The 23562-nt window shown below is 45.0% G+C and overlaps 1 protein-coding gene across 1 annotated transcript in view; it reads left to right on the forward strand.

Annotated features, from left to right (window-relative positions):
* The window catches only part of LOC126299538 (uncharacterized), a 462448-nt gene that overhangs the window by 323188 nt on the left and 115698 nt on the right, over positions 1-23562 (forward strand). The window contains 1 exon segment of the mRNA XM_049991532.1: positions 23227-23361. Within this exon segment, the coding sequence (XP_049847489.1) occupies positions 23251-23361 (111 nt within the window). The 5' untranslated portion in view covers positions 23227-23250.

A 23562-nucleotide genomic window follows, 5' to 3' on the forward strand; every position in this document is an offset into this window, starting at 1 on the left:
CAGACACACAAGGCCGTAATGGTGCTACAGTGAGATGAGGAGGCCGATAGAGAAATTACTTAGATGTCATGGCCACCAAATCGATCTGCAAGTCTTACAAAATCTACACTCACTGTTAATATAGCAAAATCCAACGGCTTTGAAACTTCCGGGCAGATTAAAACTGTGTACCGGCCCGAGACTCGAACTCGGGACCTTTCCCTTTCGCGGGCAAGTGTTCTATTATCTGAGCTACCGAAGTAAGACTCACGTCCCGTCTTCACAACTTTACTTCTGCCAGTACCTCGTCTCCTACGTTCCAGACTTTACAGAAGCTCTCCTGCGAACCATGCAGAACTAGCACTTCCGAAAGAAAGGATATTGCGGAGACATGGATTAGCCACAGCCTGGGGGATGTGTCCAGAATGAGATTTTCAATCTGCAGCGGTGTGTGTGTTGATGTGAAACTTCCTGGCAGATTAAAACTGTGTACCGGACCCAGACTCGAATTCGGGACCTTTGCCTTTCGCGGGCAAGAGCTCTACCATCTGAGCTACCCAATCACGACTCACGCTCCGTCCTCACAGCTTTACTTCTGCCAGTACTTCGTCTCGTACCTTCCTCGTCTCCTACCTCAGATGGTAGAGCACTTGCCCGCGAAAGGCAAAGGTCCTGAGTTCGAGTCTCGGTCCGGCACACAGTTTTAATCTTCCAGGAAGTTTCACATCAGCGCACACTCCGCTGCAGAGTAAAAATCTCATTCTGGTTCCAACGGCTTTGTTCATAAAACGCTGAATGAGGCCCCTCTTCCTTAACTGAAAAACTGCATGCGGTGTCTAACGAAACTCGCGACGACAGAAGAGCACAACTTCATCATCGTCATAGAAGGCAGTGCAGATTCGTTTTCGTGTAACTGCCTGCCGATTCAGCAGCCTTTGCAAAACCTTACGATAAATGGAAAATAACAACGAAGATCAACTCTGTGTGCAGCTCGTACATTTCGGTGAAAGACGCAGTTGAACGCTCATTCCTCTCGCGTAGTCGGAACACAATGGGAGGGAAGCAGCAGGAAATGAGGCAGCTTGCATTCAAATAAGGATTTCTTCGGGGGACTTCCCGCGCAACCGCAGGGTGGTGCAGTTCGAGGGGAGGCTGGAAGCCATAGAAGAGGGGTATCAAAACTTCGCGCCGTTTACGGTGCGTACGTTAAGTTTTCATTAGGGTTTTGTAACAATTCTACACCTTAACACTGGCTACTGTCACTTATTCATTCCTGTTATTGCGATTGAAATGAAACCACCTTTTAAAAGTGTAAAGAATAAGATTTCAGATTCCGCGCCAGTTGGAAGCGTGACAGTTGTCTTTCCAGGAAAAATTAAGAGGTGATTAAAGAGCTATGAACGAAAGAACGACAGTGAAATTGCAGCAGGGGGAAGACGTTCGTTGACATGAGACACCAGTTGATACTTATTATTGCTACAGTATGTAGATGACAGGTCTGCAGACAAATGTCGAATTACAACAGTTTTGTCGAAAACCGATGTGTGGTGAGATGGTGGCTGTAAAGATAGAACGATTTATTTTTAAAAAAAAGTTAAACAGCAGCCATACACTGTTAACCACCCCATGAACGATAGACTTTGCTTTGGTTGGGTGGCCTGCGTGCCTCAACGATACAGATAGCCGTACCATAGGTACAACCACAAAAAAATGGTTCGAATGGCTCTGAGCACTATGGGACTAAACATCTGAGGTCATCAGTCCCCTAGAACTTAGAACTACTTAAACTTAACTAACCTAAGGACATCACACACACATCCATGCCCGAGGCAGGATTCGAACCTGCGACCGTAGCGGTGCAACCACAACGGAGGGGTATCTGTTTAGGGCCAGACAAATGTGTGGGTCCTGAATAGGGCAGCAGCCTTCTCGGTAGTTGCAGTTACAACAGTCTGGATTATCGCCAACGTGGCGTTTCTGTGCTGATACTACGAACGGCTGAAAGCTTTCACTGTCTGTAACCACAAAGTTCAGATACGTGTTGAATGCTGCTAAATATTCATCGAAATATGAATCACCTCAGAAAGATAACGGTGCTGTAAAATAACGCTTAATTTTGGGTGCAAAAAGCACTATGTCCGACCGCTGCCAGGGAGGCGGCTCCGATCCCCACATACGCATGCGCTCATAGCTGGGCGCAAAAGCAGACTGAAACCTTACGAAGTAACGGTAGCACATCCGCTTAATCAGAAAAAGAACATTTCAATATCAACCTGTTAATAATGCACAGATGGCAATAGCCAGTTGAAGTATTCATAGAGTTGTTTTTAACAGCATACGACTACGGAGTCTACGAAGAGAGACTAAACATACATAGTGACACGTGAATATTACACGTTTCATTTTGCTCTTCGTATTGGGAATTTTTTCCAGTTTTAACAGTTGGGTGCAGATGTAACACTTAGACCGAACAACGTGACAGTGGTAAGACAATGGTTTCCTATTCAGGTGGATGGCGGATCAAATCCTCACCTGTGTATCAAGATAGAGTTTTTCGTAATTTTCCTACGTAAATCCATGTAAAAGCTAAGATGGTTCCATTGAAAGGCCACAGCTTACTTTCTTCCTATCCTTCCCCAATCCGAGGTTGTGCCCAGTCTCTTATCTCTTCGTTGGTAAGACGTTAAACACTAATCTTCCTTCCTTCCTTCCTTCCTTCCTTCCATCGAACAATTATCTTAAATAAATCTTCCTGTAGCTTGAAAACTGTAAGCTTCCCAACGAGTTCATTTCCCAAGTGTTACTGTTTATTCCTTGGGTCTGACTGGAAATTGGAAAGTCTATAGATAACAAGTTCAGACGCATGCTAGGTCTCCACTCAGAGATACTGGATGGTTGTGTCAATGCAGAAGAGAATTGTGCTCGTAAATTAAATAACTGGAAAAATCAAGCAGTCACGTTCGTTGGATGAACGAAGTTGCAGTTTGAAGTTGGATAAAGAAAAGAATCAGTTTTTAAAGGATATCTATCGCGACCGCGGGGTGAATGTTAAATTTGTAAGGCCACAATGAAATTTTTCACTCTCCAGCAGTGCGCGAATTGATATGAAACTTCCTGACAAGTTAGAGCTTTGTGCTGGACCGAGACTCCAACTCGAGGCCTTTGTCTTTCGCGGGCAAGTGCTCTACCAACTCAATTGCCCAAGCACGACTCCCGTCCTCACAATTTAAGTCAGTTTCGGTCCCGCTCACACAGTTTCAATTTGCCAGGAAGTTTCATATCAGCGCATACTCTGCTGCAAAGTGAAAATTTCATTCTGAATACATCGCGCAGACTGTGGCCAAGCAATTTTTTCGCAGTAACATTTCTTCCAGGAGTGCCAGTATCGCAAGTTTAACAGGAGAGCTTCTGTGAAGTTTGGAAAGTAGGAGAAGAGGTACTGGCGGAAGTGAAGCTGTGAGGATGGGTCGTGAGTCATGCTTGGATAGCTCATTTGACAGAGCATTTGTCTGCGATCAGCAAACGTCCCGATTTAGTCTCGGTCTGGCACACAGTTTTACTCTGCTAGGAAGTTTCAAACTGTAAGGAGTTTGCTGTAATATTTTTCCCTCTTTATAAGAACAGAATCATTCCAACTGTATATGAACGATGGGTAGCGGCACGACAAACTACGCAACAGATTGTTGGAATTAAGGAAGCAAGTCTCTGGAAAAAGACAGTAGAACTAGAAGTTTGTTTTTACAAGGTATCGAAGAGAATAACAAGCCTCTTTATTGTTGAAAGGACAAGCTGCAGTTACACGCTGACTTAATGTTTCTCTTCCACTGTTTTATCATATGTGGAAGCAGTTCTTGTCGACGCAGAACGAGCAGTGCAAACAAACCGCACAAAAAATTATGACTGTCGCATTCACTAGAATACACGAAAAAACGAGGAGGTAGCATTAAAGAATTCTCCTACTGAAGTCCTGGTGGTCATAGATTACTGGCTCGTAAAGATGATAGTGTATGTATACCCTTTACCCAGTATCATAAAAGATATAATTTAAATACTCTTTAGCACAAGTGATTTGGACTAGTAACTTGGAGCAGTCAGCCCTTTTCACAGATAAATTCCGTCGATTTCTTCCCAGATCAAATATCATCATTCATCCTGCGTTAAATGAAGATGACTGATAAACATTCTCTCGTTTATTCGTTTAAAAACTAAACTCCGCCCGAAAAAGCCATGAAGGCCCAACGGAATCTCTCTCTCTCTCTCTCTCTCTCTCTCTCTCTCTCTCTCTCTCCGTGTGTGTGTGTGTGTGTGTGTGTGTGTGTGTGTGTGTGTGTGTGTGTGTGTGTCGCCGCCCCCCCCCCCCTCTCCTCCGTCTGATTGTGAACAATGGAACGTGCCTCCCTACGACGATGTGCACAAACTCGGATGGGGCTGGAAATTGACCCTGACCTTCACAAAAAAAAAGCCAAGGCAAACGAAATGTGCATGGCTACGTGTAAATCTGAACGCCCCTCCCCCTCCCGAATAAGTGTCTAGAGTAATAACTACTGTCCCGCGTCACTCGGGTTCCTATGGGAAGATTAACGTTAAAAAAAAAGGCGATTGTCAATTCTTCGCCATCGAATTAGACGATTAATTCAATCTATAGGTAACACTGTCATCGGGTGTGGGCATGTGAGACTATATAGCGTGATTTGTCCATTTGGTCGAATGAGAGGTTAAACCCGAAAAACCATCGGTTCAGTTAGACATACACGAACGTAAGGTCTACTTCTCTGTCCTTGACTTTCCTAACCACATACCACATCACTCTTCAAAGACCATAACCATCCAAGTAACACAGGTAGAGATTTAATACAAAACTGAGGAAAGAAGAGGGACTGTTTCCAAATTATTTTAGTATAGCATTGTTGGTCATAATGTTCATACTCGAATAATGGAATAGACACGTGGAATGAACTACCCCCAAATGTAGCACTATACAGAGGTAAACGGTAACTGTTTACAACGTTTCACACTAATGTAGAGGAAGAATTTGATACATTATACTAGTGGTCTACGAGGTCTGGAAGCCACCTCAGATTGGCCTTAATAAACCAACCAAGCATATACAAGTCGCGAGAGATTTTCAGTATTCTCTCGCTCTCTTCGCACAAACTAATAGTCCTAGAGAAAAAATAAATCGGGCCCTTTCTTTAGGAAATTTAATAAAGTTTTGTACTGGGATACGTTTCCGCTAGAGGCCGCAGGTTTCGAGCTAGTAAAGAAAAAGTACAAAAGTGACATCCAAACGCATACAGCCCGACTCTCCCTCCCCCCCTCCCTCCCTCCCTTCCTCCCGCTCTCTACGCTCATCTCCGACCGATCAGGCAATTCCTCCCAACACTGTACAGAAACTTGAGACTACACCAATTATTTCCATATTTTACCCTTTTGGATCTTGATTCACTGCGTTACTATGCAACCTGCTCAGTCGGCTCTTTCGTTAAAATGATTGATTTAAACTTCCCACGACAGCTAGGGATTTATGATGTAGTGACTCGGGACCTTTGCCTTTCGTGGATAAGTGTTCTACGAACTGAAACCCCAAGTACGACTCTCAACCCCTCCTCGCAGCTTCACTTCCGCCAGTACTTTGTCTCCTACCTTCCAAACTTCATAGAAATAGTCTGCGTAACTTGAAGAACTAGCACTCCTGGAAGAAAGGATACACGTCTTACCCACAGCCTTGAAGATGTTTCCAGAATGAAATTTTCACTCTACGGCGAAGTGTGTGGTAGAGCACTGTTCCGCGAAAGGCAAAGGTCCAGAGTTCGAGTCTCGGCCCGGCCCACAGCTTTAATCTGCCGGGATCTTCATATCATCGCACACTCCACTGCAGAGTGAAAATTTCATACTGGAAACATCCCCCAAGCTTTGGCTATGCCATGTCTCGGCAGTATCCTTTTTTCCAGGAGTGCTAGTCTTGCACGTTTCGCAGAGCAACTTCTGCGAAGTTCGAAAGGTAGGAGGCAAGGTACTGGTGGAGATAAAGCTGTGAGAAAGTGTCGTGAGTCGTACTTTGGTAGCTTAATTCATAGAGTACTTGCACTAAAGGTGACAGTCCAGAGTTAGTCTCTGTCTGGCACATAGTATCAATCTGCCAGGAAGTTCCACTCTCGTGTGTAATCTATAGGATGTAAACGATAGCTGTTCACAACGTACCACGGTGGCCATGCGTGGACCACAAGTGTCTTTTTCCCATTAAATAACCGTGGTCTCACCTCCGCTTTTTCATCCTTCCCTAACTTGGAAACACATGTTACACGATGGCTGATGATCCAATCTCCCGATGGCGCACGCCTCTGAATTGTTTCGATGTCTCCCTTTAATCCGACCTTGTGGGGATCCCAAACAGTTCAGCAGTACTCAGTATTGGTCGCACTAGAGTTGTATACGCGGTGTCTTTTATAGATCACATACACTTTCCCAAAATTCTCCCAACAAAACGAAGTCGAACATTCGCCTTCCCGCTACCAGAACTGTCTTCTGTGGAAAATCCGCTGCAAAAAATGTATTACATATAATTCATTGAAAGGCCTCATAGGCAACAAAGCGTTGAGCCACGAAAAATGTCTCTTAGAGAGAAAAGTGATAGTCTCGTGGATTAGAACTTGATACCTTACATGTGAATCCTGTTGGTTGTATATTCAGGTATACTGACCATTTACGAACTTACATATATTCGGTTAATATGCGTTTGTATACAGATAATACCAGTATAGTCTGTTAGCAGAAAAGACGTTGTACATTCTGGGAATGGGTCTGGAATACTGACAAGATCAGTTTTCTGTAATTACTGAAGTAATATTTTGTCCTCAGCTCGTTCGCAAGGCAGTTAGAAAAATAAGGCATGTTGCATTTCATTGATGCCCGTGGTGTACCTGTGTTCAACTGTCTGCGATTGCCACCGGCCCATAGTTTTGCTGTCTAGTTTACAAATATACACAGAAGAGACACAAGAAAACAGAGAGAACTTTGTTTGTGGATGTACAGTTTAGTAAATACACCGAGGAACTGCCCAAAGATGATAAGAAAGGACTGGGTGGAATATAAACTATCCAAATACCATATACGGTGCCGTGTCTCTGATAAGGTTTTCCTAATCAAAGTTGGATGTATGATGATGTGAATTTATTACTTTCAAAAACATTGCCGACAGCAGTGGTTAACAGAATGACTGAACAACCATCATAGACACGACATGCGCACTGAGCCTCAATTCGTTTCGGAGGAGAAACTGGATTTCGTTGATGTAAAATTAATGATACGTTTCATTTCGGAGGTACCAGTTATTTACGTTCATAATGCATACATGCTCTAAACCTGGCATACCTCATTAACTGGTACGTTGCGATGAATTTGTTCGCAGCCCTGTGCGCCGAAGACATCTGAAAGCACGGCCACACATTTGAAATACGGCCTTGGCGCCGTAGCCGCTGCCGATGACGAAACTGTACCTAGGAACAAAGAGATTCATTTCAGAATGTACCACAGAGAATTAGTCCGGCGTGACCACTCGGTTTCGTCACATCCGGCGGCGGTGGCGCCGTGACTTCTGTTGTTGCGGCGCTCGGCAATTGTTCGCAAGTTAAACGCCCCGGATACTTGCAGACGCGCCAGCCGGGTCGCGATTAACTGCTTCGCGCAGACCGCTTAATTGAAAACAGCGACAGGTGGGCAAGCGCGCCAATGTTTTTGCCAACTTCTCGTGTGTACTAGGAAATAACGCCACTTCACAGTGGCTGCTTTTATTTGTTGCGACAAAAATTGCCAACAGCGAACCTACTGTGGGAAATTTTTAAATAAGCGCTTGCTGTTGGGAAACCTGCGGACAGATTAAAAGTGAGCTCCTACTCGGACAGATCAAGACGTTTCACAGTCCATGTTATTGCCAAAGAAGTGCGTTTCACGCACTGAACTCTAATTCTGGATCAGATGGATCGAAATCTAGTTTTCGGTTTCCCTAAATTGATTAAGGCGAATGCTTTGTCGGGGTATAGCTTTGTCAGGAAGTTTCAATCTGCATCACTGTGTACGCCGCAGTCAACGTTTATACTGATAATGTGTTATTTCAACACTGCTTGTCAACTTCCGCTCTAAGTACTTTGTTTGAAGAAACTTTCTTTCTGAAAAACGATATACAGTAATAGGCAATAGTATTTTAATCGCAAAAAATTAATGTGAATTCCGGTTCTAAATGAGAAACAGACTAAATATGTTTCTGCATTTTTATTTGTCAAAGCGAACGTCACTGCGTCACTTCATTGTTGTTGTGCTAGCATTCTTGAATCAAGCAGTAATAGAATAATTCTCCTGCTTCCAGGCAGTAACTAAAAACTGCTAAATAACTATCCAGCCACTACCATCAGGGCAAATTCAGCTTCTGATATCACGTCCATTGATGTAGGGTAATTAATATGGAATTCCCACACTAAATAAGGAAAAATACATCGTACAGTCTACATCTACATCCATATGCCGCAAGCCACCTGACGGTGCGTGGCGGAGGGTACCCTGAGTACCTCTATCGGTTCTCCCTTCTATTCCAGTTTCGTATTTTACGTGGAAAGAGGAGGATTGTCGGTATGCTTCTGTGTGGGCTCTAATCTCTCTGATTTTATCCTCATGGTCTCTTCGCGAGATACACGTAGGAGGGAGCAATATACTGCTTGACTCTTCGGTGAAGGTATGTTCTCTAAACTTTAACAAAAGCCCGTACCGAGCTACTGAGCGTCTCTCCTGCAGAATCTTCCACTCGAGTTTATCTATCATCTCCGTAACGCTTTCGCGATTACTAAATGATCCTGTAACGAAGCGCGCTGCTCTCCGTTTGATCTTCTCTATCTTCTCTATCTCTTCTATCAACCCTATCTGGTGCGGATCCCACACTGCTGAGCAGTATTCAAGCATTGGGCGAACAAGCGTACTGTAACCTACTTCCTTTGTTGTCGGATTACATTTCCTTAGGATTCTTCCAATGAATCTCAGTTTGGCATCTGCTTTACCGACGATCAACTTTATATGATCATTCCATTTTAAATCACTCCTAATGCGTACTCCCAGATAATTTATGGAATTAACTGCTTCCAGTTGCTGACCTGCTATTTTGTAGCTAAATGATAAGGGATCTATCTTTCTATGTATTCGCAGCACATTACGCTTGTCTACATTGAGATTCAATTGCCATTCCCTGCACCATGCGTCAATTCGCTGCAAATCCTCCTGCATTTCAGTACAATTTTCCATTGTTGCAACCTCTCGATACACCACAGCATCATCTGCAAAAAGCCTCAGTGAACTTCCGATGTCATCCACCAGGTCATTTATGTATATTGTGAATAGCAACGGTCCTAAGACACTCCCCTGCGGCACACCTGAAATCACTCTTACTTCGGAAGACTTCTCTCCATTGAGAATGACATGCTGCGTTCTGTTATCTAGGAACTCCTCAATCCAATCACACAATTGATCTGATAGTCCGTATGCTCTTACTTTGTTCATTAAACGACTGTGGGGAACTGTGTCAAACGCCTTGCTGAAGTCAAGAAACACGGCATCTACCTGTGAACCCGTGTCTAAGGCCCTCTGAGTACAGTCACTTATGAAGAGAAGATATTGTTAAAAAAACTCTACAGTAAATGGTCCTACAGCATCCACTGTCATCCTCAGCTTCTGGTTTGCTACATAAGTGCTTCGTATGTGCAGGAAGGAGCTGAAAGGTTGCCAGTTCTTTGTATTACGGCGAGCAGCAGATATTCTCAAGCTGCAACCAGAGATCTTCTGTCAGTTTCTTTCCGAAAGCTCTGTAAACACAATTAGAACGTAAGACAAGTCTGCGCACATCGGAGAAGTGAACATTTGGCGAAACAAAAAGCATCTATAAGCCCTACTGTCAAAGATCCTGAGAGCTGAAAACATTGTACACCTATTCATGATGGACGAGATAAACTATCTGCCAAAGAAAGGCGATGGAGTCCCAAGATGGCAAGGAAGAAAAGTAATGAAACTTCACAGGTTGAGACGGTATGTGACGTTATGTCAGGGATTACAAGGAGGGGTCGAATTTTGAAAGAGCTTGGCAGTTCGCGCACAATTGCCAGTATGATGATGCACGTGCTATCTGGCTTGGATGCCTGCACCGATTCTGTTGGGAAGGATAATCTCTCCTGAGGCAAGATGGCGTACAACTGTTGTAAGTGGTCCTCGGTATTGTGTGTACTGGCACTAAGATGTTTTATCTCACACAGATCTAGGGATATTCCTGACCACAGGGCTACGTTAAAATCTTAAAATGGCAGAGACAGTTCCTACACGTGCCATGCGTCGACGAGCATTGCGTGCTGAAAAATATCAACTCGATACTGTCGCATTGGAGGTAACCCATGAGGCCGCACCATGTCAGACGTACAGTGTGCCGTTAGTACCCTCCATCATCACCAGTAGTGACCTGCAGCCATACCCAACCGATCCCCACACTGTGACGCCTTTAACAATACCGCAGTGCCCCTCGAGAACATTCGAAGAAGGGAACCTATCCCCAGGTCACGCTGTACTCACCGACGATGATCATTTGGGGCAGCGCAGAACCACGATTCATTGCTGAACACAATGCAACTTCATTAATAGGTAGTCCATGCTTCCTGGTCGCAGAACTACTCCAAACGCAGCCATTTGTTTTGTGGTGATAACGCCAACCTATGCATGGGACGTTAATTCCCTAGTCTGGCTGCTGCTAATCTGCGACCAATGTTGTAGGATGACACAGATTGTTGCAGGGAGTCCATTACTTGTACTACGATAGCAGCATTTGTAAGGGGTTAATATGCACTTGGTGCGCAGTAAGGTGGTCCTCCCTTGTGGTTATACACTCCTGGAAATGGAAAAAAGACACATTGACACCGGTGTGTCAGACCCACCATACTTGCTCCGGACACTGCGAGAGGGCTGTACAAGCAATGATCACACGCACGGCACAGCGGACACACCAGGAACCGCGGTGTTGGCCGTCGAATGGCGCTAGCTGCGCAGCATTTGTGCACCGCCGCCGTCAGTGTCAGCCAGTTTGCCGTGGCATACGGAGCTCCATCGCAGTCTTTAACACTGGTAGCATGCCGCGACAGCGTGGACGTGAACCGTATGTGCAGTTGACGGACTTTGAGCGAGGACGTATAGTGGGCATGCGGGAGGCCGGGTGGACGTACCGCCGAATTGCTCAACACGTGGGGCGTGAGGTCTCCACAGTACATCGATGTTGTCGCCAGTGGTCGGCGGAAGGTGCACGTGCCCGTCGACCTGGGACCGGACCGCAGCGACGCACGGATGCACGCCAAGACCGTAGAATCCTACGCAGTGCCGTAGGGGACCGCACCGCCACTTCCCAGCAAATTAGGGACACTGTTGCTCCTGGGGTATCGGCGAGGACCATTCGCAACCGTCTCCATGAAGCTGGGCTACGGTCCCGCACACCGTTAGGCCGTCTTCCGCTCACGCCCCAAAATCGTGCAGCCCGCCTCCAGTGGTGTCGCGACAGGCGTGAATGGAGGGACGAATGGAGACGTGTCGTCTTCACCGATGAGAGTCGCTTCTGCCTTGGTGCCAATGATGGTCGTATGCGTGTTTGGCGCCGTGCAGGTGAGCGCCACAATCAGGACTGCATACGACCGAGGCACACAGGGCCAACACCCGGCATCATGATGTGGGGAGCGATCTCCTACACTGGCCGTACACCTCTGGTGATCGTCGAGGGGACACTGAATAGTGCACGGTACATCCAAACCGTCATCGAACCCATCGTTCTACCATTCCTAGACCGGCAAGGGAACTTGCTGTTCCAACAGGACAATGCACGTCCGCATGTATCCCGTGCCACCCAACGTGCTCTAGAAGGTGTAAGTCAACTACCCTGGCCAGCAAGATCTCCGGATCTGTCCCCCATTGAGCATGTTTGGGACTGGATGAAGCGTCGTCTCACGCGGTCTGCACGTCCAGCACGAACGCTGGTACGCTGGTCCAACTGAGGCGCCAGGTGGAAATGGCATGGCAAGCCGTTCCACAGGACTACATCCAGCATCTCTACGATCGTCTCCATGGGAGAATAGCAGCCTGCATTGCTGTGAAAGGTGGATATACACTGTACTAGTGCCGACATTGTGCAAGCTCTGTTGCCTGTGTCTATGTGCCTGTGGTTCTGTCAGTGTGATCATGTGATGTATCTGACCCCAGGAATGTGTCAATAAAGTTTCCCCTTCCTGGGACAATGAATTCACGGTGTTCGTATTTCAATTTCCAGGAGTGTATATGATCGAAAGGAACTTAGGCGACGAGTAGACCTGTGCCTGCTCACAAGCTGCCATGCAGTCCAATATCGGGCCACTGTCACACCCGAATGCCTCATAGTTCTGGATATTGTAAGATGTGGCCAGCCGACGAAATGGAGCCCCACAATAAGGCCAATTTCCGACCGCATCAGGTGCCGATAACGCTGTCTCACAGGGGCAAACTGTATTTTCGTGATCAGTACACATCTGAAGCTGTTCACGCCCGTTATATATCGTACTAGGTCTGGTAATTAACATTAAAAACACTACTGCACTCTGGTGGCCGTTATGTTAACCTGGGACCTAGCAACGACGGAGAGGCTTCATCCCCGCCGCAGCCGCAGTGGTCTGCAACCCCACGACGACTACCCCAGTCCACTTCACCCCTCCACCGCCCCAAAATGGCTCTGAGCACTATGGAACTCAACTGCTGTGGTCATTAGTCCCCTAGAACTTAGAAGTACTTAAACCTAACTAACCTAAGATCATCACACACGTCCATGCCCGAGGCAGGATTCGAACCTGCGACCGTAGCAGTAGCACGGTTCCACCGCCCCACACCAGACGAGTGTAGCCCTTATGTTTGCGTGGTAGAGTAATGGTGGTGTACGCGTACGTGGAGAACTTGTTTGCGCAGCAATCGCCAACATAGTGTAGCTGAAGCGGAATAAGGGAACCAGACTCCATTCGCCGAGGGGGATGGAAAACCACCCAAAACCATCCACAGACTGGCCGGCTCACCGGAGCTCGACACAAACCCGCCGGGCGGATTCGTGCCGGGGACCATCGCTCCTTCCCGCCCGGAAAGCCGTGCGTTAGACCGCACGTCCAACCGGGCGGGTCTGGTGGCCGTAGTCACGGATAATTGCAACACTGATTCTCAGACCCGCCGGTGGTGTGTACATGTATTAAGCTACTTTGAAGTCGTCCACGGCCGTATGGAACTCATCCTTGAGGGGCACGCATAGGGACTCAGATGTTCTCTGCCGTCTCCGAATTGGACATACACGGTTGACCCACAGCTATCTCCTTCGTCGTGAGAACACGCCCAAGTGTCGCTGTGATGCAGGGCTGACAGTGGTCCATCTTCTGATGCTCGCTACCCCTGTAGCGCAGAGGGTACGCTTTAAATGTATAGGGCTTTTACAAGTATGTCTGTTTGGAGCTGGGCACTGATGACCTTGATGTTTAGCCCCCAACCAACTAAGCTACTTTGACATTCGACCATGTCTTGTGGGTGCTTCACTATTTTTGTCAATATGGCCCTGTCCAGCCATTCTGATTTAAGTTCTGCGTTTTTACCTTGGAGCATTTCAAGCAAATAACGGGATCGTTCTTTCAGAAGGATAAGGACATTTTTCGATTGCCTCTCCTTCGACCAAACGCCATCTCTGAATGTTCTAACGTTTCGTCGACATCACTTTTATCCAGAAGTTAGTCTGGATGGAGGCCTAAATTTTGTTTACTCGTAACTCCTCCCCCTAGCCCTCACTTTCTCTCCGTCGATCATTACCCTCCCCTCCCCCCCCCCTTCTCTCTCTCTCTCTCTCTCTCTCTCTCTCTCTCTCTCTCTCTCTCTCTCTCTCTCTCTCCCCCCTCTTCCCCCCCCCTCTCTCTCCCCTTCTCGCTCGCGTTAACTGTTCAGATGCAAATGTTTCGGAATTTCCCCAAATCAAAAGAGCTGAACCAGGTGTTCGATTTAGTCAGTCATCTTAACATCTGCGGTTTACTATCGGTGCGTCACTTACTCGTCAGCTTACGAAAAGAAGCTCTAGTTAACAACGACCGTTAGTTTTTTGGAAATGAGCGGAACTCCTGTTTGTGAGAACCTCCTGCTACAGGCGTCACTCTTAAAAGCCGTTACGTGTCTAATTTAGTCTGTTTAAATCTCCTTCCCTGATCACCTCTTTAAGCACCATCGGTTTCTAAATTGACTGCTGAAATACCTGCGCGAGGAGGAAGAGCGGCTGAGTAAAAAGAGGCCGCGGAGACAATGGCGGGCTTGTAAAAGTTGTGGTTAAATCGAGGCAGCTGTGGAGAGCTTCCGCGCAGGCATGAGGAACTAAGAATAGGCGCGCGCATCCCGCAGATGACTAAGGCAGCGCAAGGTCCTGCGGCGCGCTATTTAGCGCCCGGCTGGCTGCATGCCTGCTGTGCCAACAACCGCACACCGCACACTGCGCTATGCACCACCACCCCGCGTTGTTATCGGTGCGTCAGTGTGAGGCGAGTTCTGCTCCGCTGGGAGGTAGAGCGCGAGTCGGAAATGATCACTGTCCGCATTATTTTTCTTTTCCGGCAAAGGACGCACAACGGTGAGGAGTACATGCTACGTGGAACTATTCTACATGAAGCGGTTTCAAATGCAAAGTTAGCCCCTTCTACAGGGATACTCCGCATATCACATTTAAGTGCCTGGTAGAGGGTTCATCGAACCACCTTCACGATTCTCTATTATTCCAATCTCGTATAGCGCGAGGAAAGAATGAACACCTATATCTTTCCGGACGAGCTCTGATTTCCCTTATTTTATCGTGGTGATCGTTCCTCCCTATGCAGGTCGGTGTCAACAAATTATTTTCCTCCTCTGAAAAGAATTTGGGAAGTGGATAGCTGCATTCCTTTACGCGTGGCACCAGCTCAACTAGAGTTCACGCGATGTGGATTTTAAGCTGTTACCTGTGGTCGTCCAGCAGTCGCATATCCTGAATGCCACATCCTGTTTTTGACAGTTTTCTCTATCGCCATTGATCTCCTGTCTCTGCCTTTGTCTGCTGGAGCACTGAGGTGTATTCGGCCCCTTTCCAGTTGCTGTATTCTCAGTCTACAGTGTGACGCGCAGCATTCCTATGTTTTCCCTGAGCATCGCCTTTACAGACACCCTTCTGCGTGACCATGCCACTAGAGGCACTTGATACTCGAAATGTATAAAGGGCCGTCAAAACGTTTCCGTTTCAGGGTGTTGCTGCAGCGTATATGCAACGTAGTGGAACTCCGGCATGCAGGCAACGGATTAGTGGTATTCGTGACTGTCGTACGTGCTTGTGGTAAACGTGAACTATGGCAACCTAACTACCAAATGCGTCCAAACAGGACCAACGTGCTCTATTCCTTCTTGGGCTGCCAAAGCACAAACACCGGCAGTATGTCTGTCGAAAACGACCGTTGTGGAATGAAAGTTGTGAGAAGGGGTGCTGCTGCTTATAATGGTCGCCCAATCGTTGATATTCCTGTACTCGCACTATATCACTCCAATATACGAAGCTTGTTAGCACTTGATGTAGAGAATTGGGTTGGCGCCATTAAATTGTATTGCAGTAGTAGTTGCTGCTGCTGCTGCTGCTGCTGCTGCTAGCTGGTTCACTGCTGTATCTTGATGTTAATGTTCGCTCTATATGTATTCGTCTACGGGTAAAAAGGTGAGGTAGTTGCTCCTAACAAGATGGATGTCTTCTCGCACACTTTCCCACTTTACGTCGCCTCATAATTTGTCTGAGTACAAACCTCTTTCGTAATCTGGACAGAATTGTTGTTCCCACTTGCTACAAATGTTTCTGATCTCTCTCCCCCCCCCCCCCCCCCTTATATAGGCCACCTGTTGCCATTACACTGTTATAACACTTCTTACGAAGTTCTGCCCATTATTTCCATTATTATTGTACTTTCGTGTTTTCTGTCTTATTAGATGAATTATCACTTTCTGAGTTTCAATCCTTCGATACTCTTGCATAAGTTACTTCTTTCTAGAGTGGGGCGAGTATTGTGACATGTATTGCTACCGCTAGTTTTAAAGCTAACTAGCTCACTAGCTTAGCGCCCACTGCTTCGCTCGCGTTGACTGTATGGCGTGCATAGTTTTTATTTTTTTTTATACCGAACTTCTATGTTGTTCCCAAATTGCAACGTCTTCTAAACTTTGCACGCTAATTACGGCCGTAGAAGTATGGTTTTTTCCAAATTTACTTCTGGCCAAAAAGCGATTCTGGCAGATATAGTTGGTCTAAGTTAAACCTGCCTTTTGAGTGCTTCTGGTACTTCAAAAGAAACTTTTATCCCCTACCACATATTTCTGTAAAAGTCAAATGCAGTGTTTCATAGATTTAACTTTAAAAAAATTTTAATGTGACAAAACATTTCATTAAAATTTTCGTATCCTATTTCGCAAAAATCCTTCATTAACGATGCGTACTGTGGAAAAACCATATCCTCTCCAAATTTCAATTTTCTTTCCTTATCGGTTTGGACTGGGCGATGACGAGTCAGTCAGTTAGTTTATCCACTTTATTTATAGACATAAGCCCTTTAACATGCTAAATATCTCATAACGTCGTTCTTGCTTTCTTTCCACATTCTATACTGCGTCTGTCTAATCGCAATAATCTTCCAGTCCTATGTCTCCATGAAAAGTAAAGACATCTCACGATTTCGGGCAAATACTCTTCATCGGTTTATGGTGCGTCACTTATGTCAAATATTTGTCCACTCGTCAGCTGTGTCTTGGTATTTCAGTCACTGAAATATAGGAGCAAGAAATAGAAGAGGATCTTCTCCAGCTCCTATCATTTGATAATACACAAGCTCATTTGACTACCTCTGCTCGTAATTCAGCGTGCATCGTCACTTCATCCAGTCTAAAACGACTTCAATGGATTCTGTGTCCCAACTCCAAACTGTTATACTCTGAACTGTATCAGAATCAGTTTAGTGTGCACTGAATATCATCTGTCCTCGTGACGGCAAAATTAACAAATAACATACAAAGAGTTGGCAATGATCGCGAAACAAAACTGATGAAACTAGACCTGGTGGCACACTGGTTAGGACAGGCCGCTCGTAATAAACAGCAGTGAGGTTCAAAGCGATCTTGACGTCGTCGGGACGTTACATTGCAACCCCTGTCTCTTTTTGTGAAGTACAATGGAGTATGCCAAAGTCGTCAACATGGATCGTTCAATTAGCCTCTGTCCAGTTTTGTGTAGGGGTTGTGTTTGCCTGCTGGAGTCTGCTTCCATGCCTCTCTTCATACACGCATTTATGTAGATCACATCTACAGCATTATATGTCTCTGATCCCTCACTCTTTCAGACGCCGTTTGATCATAGTGAAGTGAATGTTCGATCCCGAGCCATTTGAGAGAGAATTTCTACATAACAACCGTATGTCACACTGATAACACCGTGGAACATTCGCAAGTATTGGATGTGTCGTTTATTTTAATGCAGCTAGATACGCTAACACAAAATTCCACCGTACTTTCATGGAACAAGCCGTTCCCTTAATGGTTGTACATTCATAAAACGTACGTTGTTTCCTTGTAGTTGTAAGAGTTTACGAAGTACCAGCTATACAGCACGCTTCGCGAGCGGTTTTTTATTTGGTGAAGGGTGCAACCAGCCACGAGTACTTTTTAAATGTTTTATTTTAGTTTCATAGCCGATTTCGGGCTATCATGCGCATCTTCAGATGGCTAATATTTTTCGTTACACAGGTGGTTCGAACAACAGCATACAAATTGTAAATAAATTCCTGTGATATTTAGAGTATATGTGCTGTGTGGAATTCAAGAACACACACATCGAGCTAGAAAGCCACATGGGCTACGACGAAACAAATCACAATCTACTGGGACGTATTTTGGAGCAGTAGACATGTTGTTGATCAAAACATCTGTGTAACGTAAAAATTAGCCATCTGAAGACGGGCATGGTAGCCCGAAAGCAGTTATCGAAGTAAAATAAAAAATTTAAAACGCATTTGAGACGAGTTGCATCATTCACCAACTATCATTAACGGCCGCGGAGTTAATAAGATGCAACATACATAAAATATCATTGGTTTTTTATTTATTTTATTCTCTATAGTAAATTTACAACTGCATTGTCTTTCGAGCCTTCTTAATAACCAAATAAGTACACGACACTAAGGCGAAATCTGTTAGCTACTGTAAAAGCTGACTGCCTACGACTACATTTCATTCCTGCCATGGAAGCGTCACTGAGAACTAAATTGGATGTTCCGCGGGGGAACCAATAAATCTCGTTACGGGTCCTGGGGTAACGCAACAGAGCAGGCGCTGAATGGTGTAAAGAGTATGTTGGCTGTGTACTGGTGTTTCGAGCCTTCAACATCGCTTGCGTTTTGTTTTCGTCTTCCATGTTTCGATGAGCTTGATGTTTTCTCTATCTTGAACCAATGAACTTCTTCCGTTCGTGTGCGGCGTACGTGATAGTGTTTAATGTCTGTTATTAATTAAAATTTCAACCTATAACACTTTTTTCCCTGCGTATCTAAAAGTTTAATATGCAAGATGAAGCAGAACTCCACTCAGTCTTTGAGGTTCTTCAGGGACCTTCTGAGTATTTTCGTATAAGTGACCCACGGTCTCTGGCAGCTCGTTGCAGAGTAATAGTGTAGTTGTGATTATTCGGTTTGTTACCGCAGTCAACCTTGTTTCTCTGAAAATATCTTCACAACATTGAAGAAACCTGTAATATTTAATGGAAAAAAAACGTGCATCACGCACAACACCGAGTAAAGCCACAACCCTCGGTTGCAAAAGTGCTGTGATGTGGTTCCTATCGGTGCGGGAACAGCTCAGTTTAGCGTCATTGTGTGGCTCTTCCATTGCATTCAGTGAACCCAATAGTGCATATTGGCCATCTCTTCATCAGTAAATCTACCCATAGTACTGACCGACCAACGATATTATTGCACTGGGTCTCCCGTGGCCGAATACGCGCTGACGTCACAGTAAATAAATATAGTGTTGACTAAGGAAAAAGGCATCCCACTGTCAGTACTTTAAGGTCAGTTGCGCGTATACTAAAGACTAATTCTTAGGCCCACAATGTGAATTGCTAAGCGAAGAGGCCCTGTTGCGATTCCTGGCCGGATCGCAGATTTTCTCCGCTTGGGGGGCTGGGTATTGTTGACCTTACATTCGTACCTTAATAACCGACATTACACTCTTAATACAGCTGTATGGGCACGTCCCGAAAGACGATAAATTCACGGTAAGTTGACCGAAGCGCTCTCACTCCAAAGTGCAAGTGCAATAATATTGTGGTAGACTGTGTAGCACTGTTAACGCACAACTAACACTTCCGGAAAACAAAACGTTTGATAGAGCCAAGCAGTAATGAATGCAAACTTCTTAGGATATTACTGTTGTCAACGGCAGGCACCGTGATCGAACACACAAGACTCTGCACTCACCGTAGATGTTTGTACTGTTGTGTACTACTTTCAGTGCATTACAAATACAAAGCTAATTGGTGGCAATCCAAACGAAATATATTAACTCTGTAATGTGCCGTCGTAAATCGTGGGTACCTGAAACCAAAATACTCCGAAGGTATCCCTGAACAACCTTTGAAAGTATGTCGGTGAAGTTCTGCTTCACCCTGCATGTTAGTGATACTCTCACGTTATGCCACACTTACAATGCTTCCAGCTCTTTCCCTGTTATCAGTTACTCGCGTCAATAAATTGCCGCGTTTCACACTTGGAGATCTTGAAAATTTTTCAATAATTGCCGCCACGGTGGAAGGAGAATGTCTTCATTTTTGTTTCTCTTTGTTTTTGGGACTCCAAAATTCAATTTTTCTTCATAAGAGAAGAAAATCTATTTGTTACAACGCTCGATCGTTTGAAATTACCAAGTATAACAGTATAATGAAGGAATATCGGTACATTCAACATCCTTCGCTGTTGTTCTCGCTTTAATTTCAGACTTCGTATCCGAGGAGGAGCTTTGAAGGTAAGAAAGACGGGTGGAAAGTATACTAAAGCTAATGACTTCATTTCGATTTCCATCGCTTTAATCGATTAAAACGTTACTTAGAGAAGACTTTTCTACACATAACTCATCCTTTGCCTTCCTGCTACTTGTCAGCTGGTTCCGCTCTTTAGTTATGGCATGAATTGCAGTCTTCGTGGAATACAGACTAAGGTGTAAGGTAAAACCATCATTATTTTTCAAACTGAAAAATACTGGTAGAACTGAAAGGTCGATTTTGTTTCTGCAGTTTAGATAATGTTATCACGTCAAGTTGGAGAGTATTCTCCAATGACTTCCTTGCGGCTTTCCTATGCTTCAGTTTTCGATACATTTGAGCTCTAGAATCTGTCACGCTTTAGAGCGCGCTTTTAATTGTCTAAGCGGTGTATTACGTAACCAAACTGGCTGCGATTCATCGGTAGGAGAGTGAGAAACTGCTGTTTGCTTAAAAGTGCTGTTGCTGACAAAACTCTTACATGGTCCATACTACTGCAACACTGCTCAACTGCGAGGATCGGACTAGCAAGGAAACAAGGAGTATAACCAAAAAAAGAACGGCGTGGATTGTCATAGAATTGTAAGACTGGCAAGACAGTACAACAGACCTCTTGGACAACGTTAAACATCAGATACTGGAAGTAACACGATGTCCATCTCGCTTTTAGAATACTTCAAGGATCGCTTTTCACGGCAGAAAAGACGAATGTTCCTGAGACCCCTACGAATCCGTCTCACAGATCTCGCGAAGATAAAATGACGCAAGTAGTAGTTCGCCCAAGAAGTCCTTTCCATGATCGATCCTTGAATGAAACGCAAAAAAAGGTGCGATAGAACGTACCCTCTGCCAAACATTGCGGAGATTCCCAGACGACTGACACTGCACGAAACTGGACATTACTGCAAACGGAGCCACAACCGAAAGCAACTGAACTGACAAGCAAAATATCAGAGTACCCCTACATTTGCTTTTGATAATGTTAACTGGAATAAACTCTTGTATTTTATCCCAGCTACAGTTACAGTTTCATAGAGTGGAAGGTCATCTACAACTTGTATAGAAACCAGTCTTTGCTTTAAGAATTGCAGAACAATGGAGGGAAGCAATAACTGAGAAGAAAGTGAGACAGCAATATGACCAATCCCCGATGTTACTCAATCTGTAAGTGCAGTAAAGAAAACAAGACGAAATTCGGGAAGGGAATTAAAGTTCATTCAAAAGAAATGAAAACCTACAGGAAGATCTGTTGAACGGACTGGATAATATCTTGAAAAACACGGACAAAAGAAAAGTAAGGGTTTATCACGAAGTTAAATCAGGTGATGCTGACAGAATCAAATTGGGAAGTGCTAAATTAAAAGCAGCGATGAGCTTTATTACTTGGACAGCATTTTGGAGAAGTAGAGAGGATAAAAAATGTCGCGTGACTAGGGCCTCCCGTCGGGTAGACCGTTCGCCGGGTGCAAGTCTTTCGATTTGACGCCACTTCGGCGACTTGCGCGTCGGTGGGGATGAAATGATGATGATTATTACAACACAACACCCAGTCTCTCAGCGAACAAAATCTCCGACCCAGCCGGGAATCGAACCTGGGCCCTTAGGATTGACATGCTGTCACGCTGACCACTTTTTTAAAATTATTATTTGGTTAATCTCATTTTGTTCGTGAAATTTGTTCGGGGCGGACGTCCGATGACAGCCGTTTAGGTTCTCAGTTGATCCGTTCACTCAGTTTTTTTTTTCTGCAGAGGGTAGCTAACCCTCTGACCGAACACCCTGAGCTACCGTGCCGGCGTGTATAAAATGCACATAGCGAGTAACAAGTATAGCGCTTCTGAGAAAAGAGCAACTGGTTAACATCGGATATAAACTGAAATATTAGGAATGCTTCTATGAAGGTATCTGTGCAGTTTCGCATTGTGCGAAAGTCAAGCATGAACGATAAACAGGCTAGAGAAGAAGGGAATTAAAGATTTTGAAATATGGTGCTATAGAAGAGTGCTGGAGCTAACTTGGGTAGATAGTTACTAAAGAACAGGCACCGAATAGAATTGTGGAAAAGGAAATTTTGTGGACATATCCTGAGACATAGAGGAATGTCAATTTGGTAACAGAAGAGCGTGCGCGCGCTTCGAGGAGAGAAACTAATACTAGATTACAGTGAGCAGGTTAAATGGAAGCAGGCAGCCTCCTTCCTTTAGAGTGTGTTGATGTAGGTCGCTTGCACAGAATAGACTGTTACGGAGAGCTGCATCAAACCTGTCTTCGGAATGACGACGACGATGCAAAGTGAACCGTTTCTAATTGTTAAAAGATGAATGCTATAGAATACTGGGTGTTCAAAAAGTCAGTATAAATTTGAAAACTGAATAAATCACGGAATAATGTAGATAGAGAGGTACTAATTGATATATATGCTTGGTATGATACAGGGTTTTATTAGAACCAAAAAAAATACAAATGTTCAAAAAATGTCCGACAGATGGCGCTTCATTTGATCAGAATAGCAATAATTGGCATAACAAAGTAAGACAAAGCAAAGATGATGTACGTTACAGGAAATGCTAAATGTGTCCACCATCATTCCTCAACAATAGCTGTAGTCGAGGATAATGTTGTGAACAGCACTGTAAAGCATATCCGGAGATACGGCGAGGCATTGGCGTCGAATGTTGTCTTTCAGCATCCCTAGACATGTCGGTCGATCACGATACACGTGAGACTTCAGGTAACCCCAAAGCCAATAATCGCATGGACTGAGGTGTGGGGACCTGGGAGGCCAAGCATGACGAAAGTGGCGGCTGAGCACACGATCATCACCAAACGACGCGCGCGAGATTTTTTTTTTCCTAGTAAAACCCCATGTCATTCCAAGAATGTGTGTCAATTTTTACCTCTCGATCTACATTATTCCGTGGTTTATTAAGTTTTCAAATGTATACTGACTTTTTGATCACCCGGTAAATTAAAATTTCCAGAGAAATGAAATATGGCGACTATAATAAAGCAACTAAGTGGACGTAATTTATACTGGGTCATGATTTTACTTTATGATGTTGACTGTTCTGTGATAGTGTGTTTTGTTGTAAGACGGCGTGATGTGGGTGTTGCAGAGGCAGACGGCAGCGTGACACGAGATGCCGGCCACGGGAAGCGAACGCAGGTCCTCGGCTGTGGCGTGTGGCATGGACACCTCTCGCCGGCTCAGCGCCTCTTCCGACTGCTCGCTGCCCGACAGGGACCGACAGGTAAGTCCTCTCCTCTGCCTCCGAAAAAACGTTGCCTATACGTCAACGAAATTAGGCATGTTGATGTATGTGGCGCGACATTGAAGTAAAGCATCAATGTCATCTTCGTAAACCACTAGTGGCCAATAAAATTGCTACGCCAAGAAGAAATGCAGATGATAAACGGGCATTCATTGGACAAATATATTATAGTAGAACTGA

Source organism: Schistocerca gregaria, chromosome X, assembly GCF_023897955.1.
Source record: "Schistocerca gregaria isolate iqSchGreg1 chromosome X, iqSchGreg1.2, whole genome shotgun sequence".
NCBI classification, from domain to species: domain Eukaryota; kingdom Metazoa; phylum Arthropoda; class Insecta; order Orthoptera; family Acrididae; genus Schistocerca; species Schistocerca gregaria.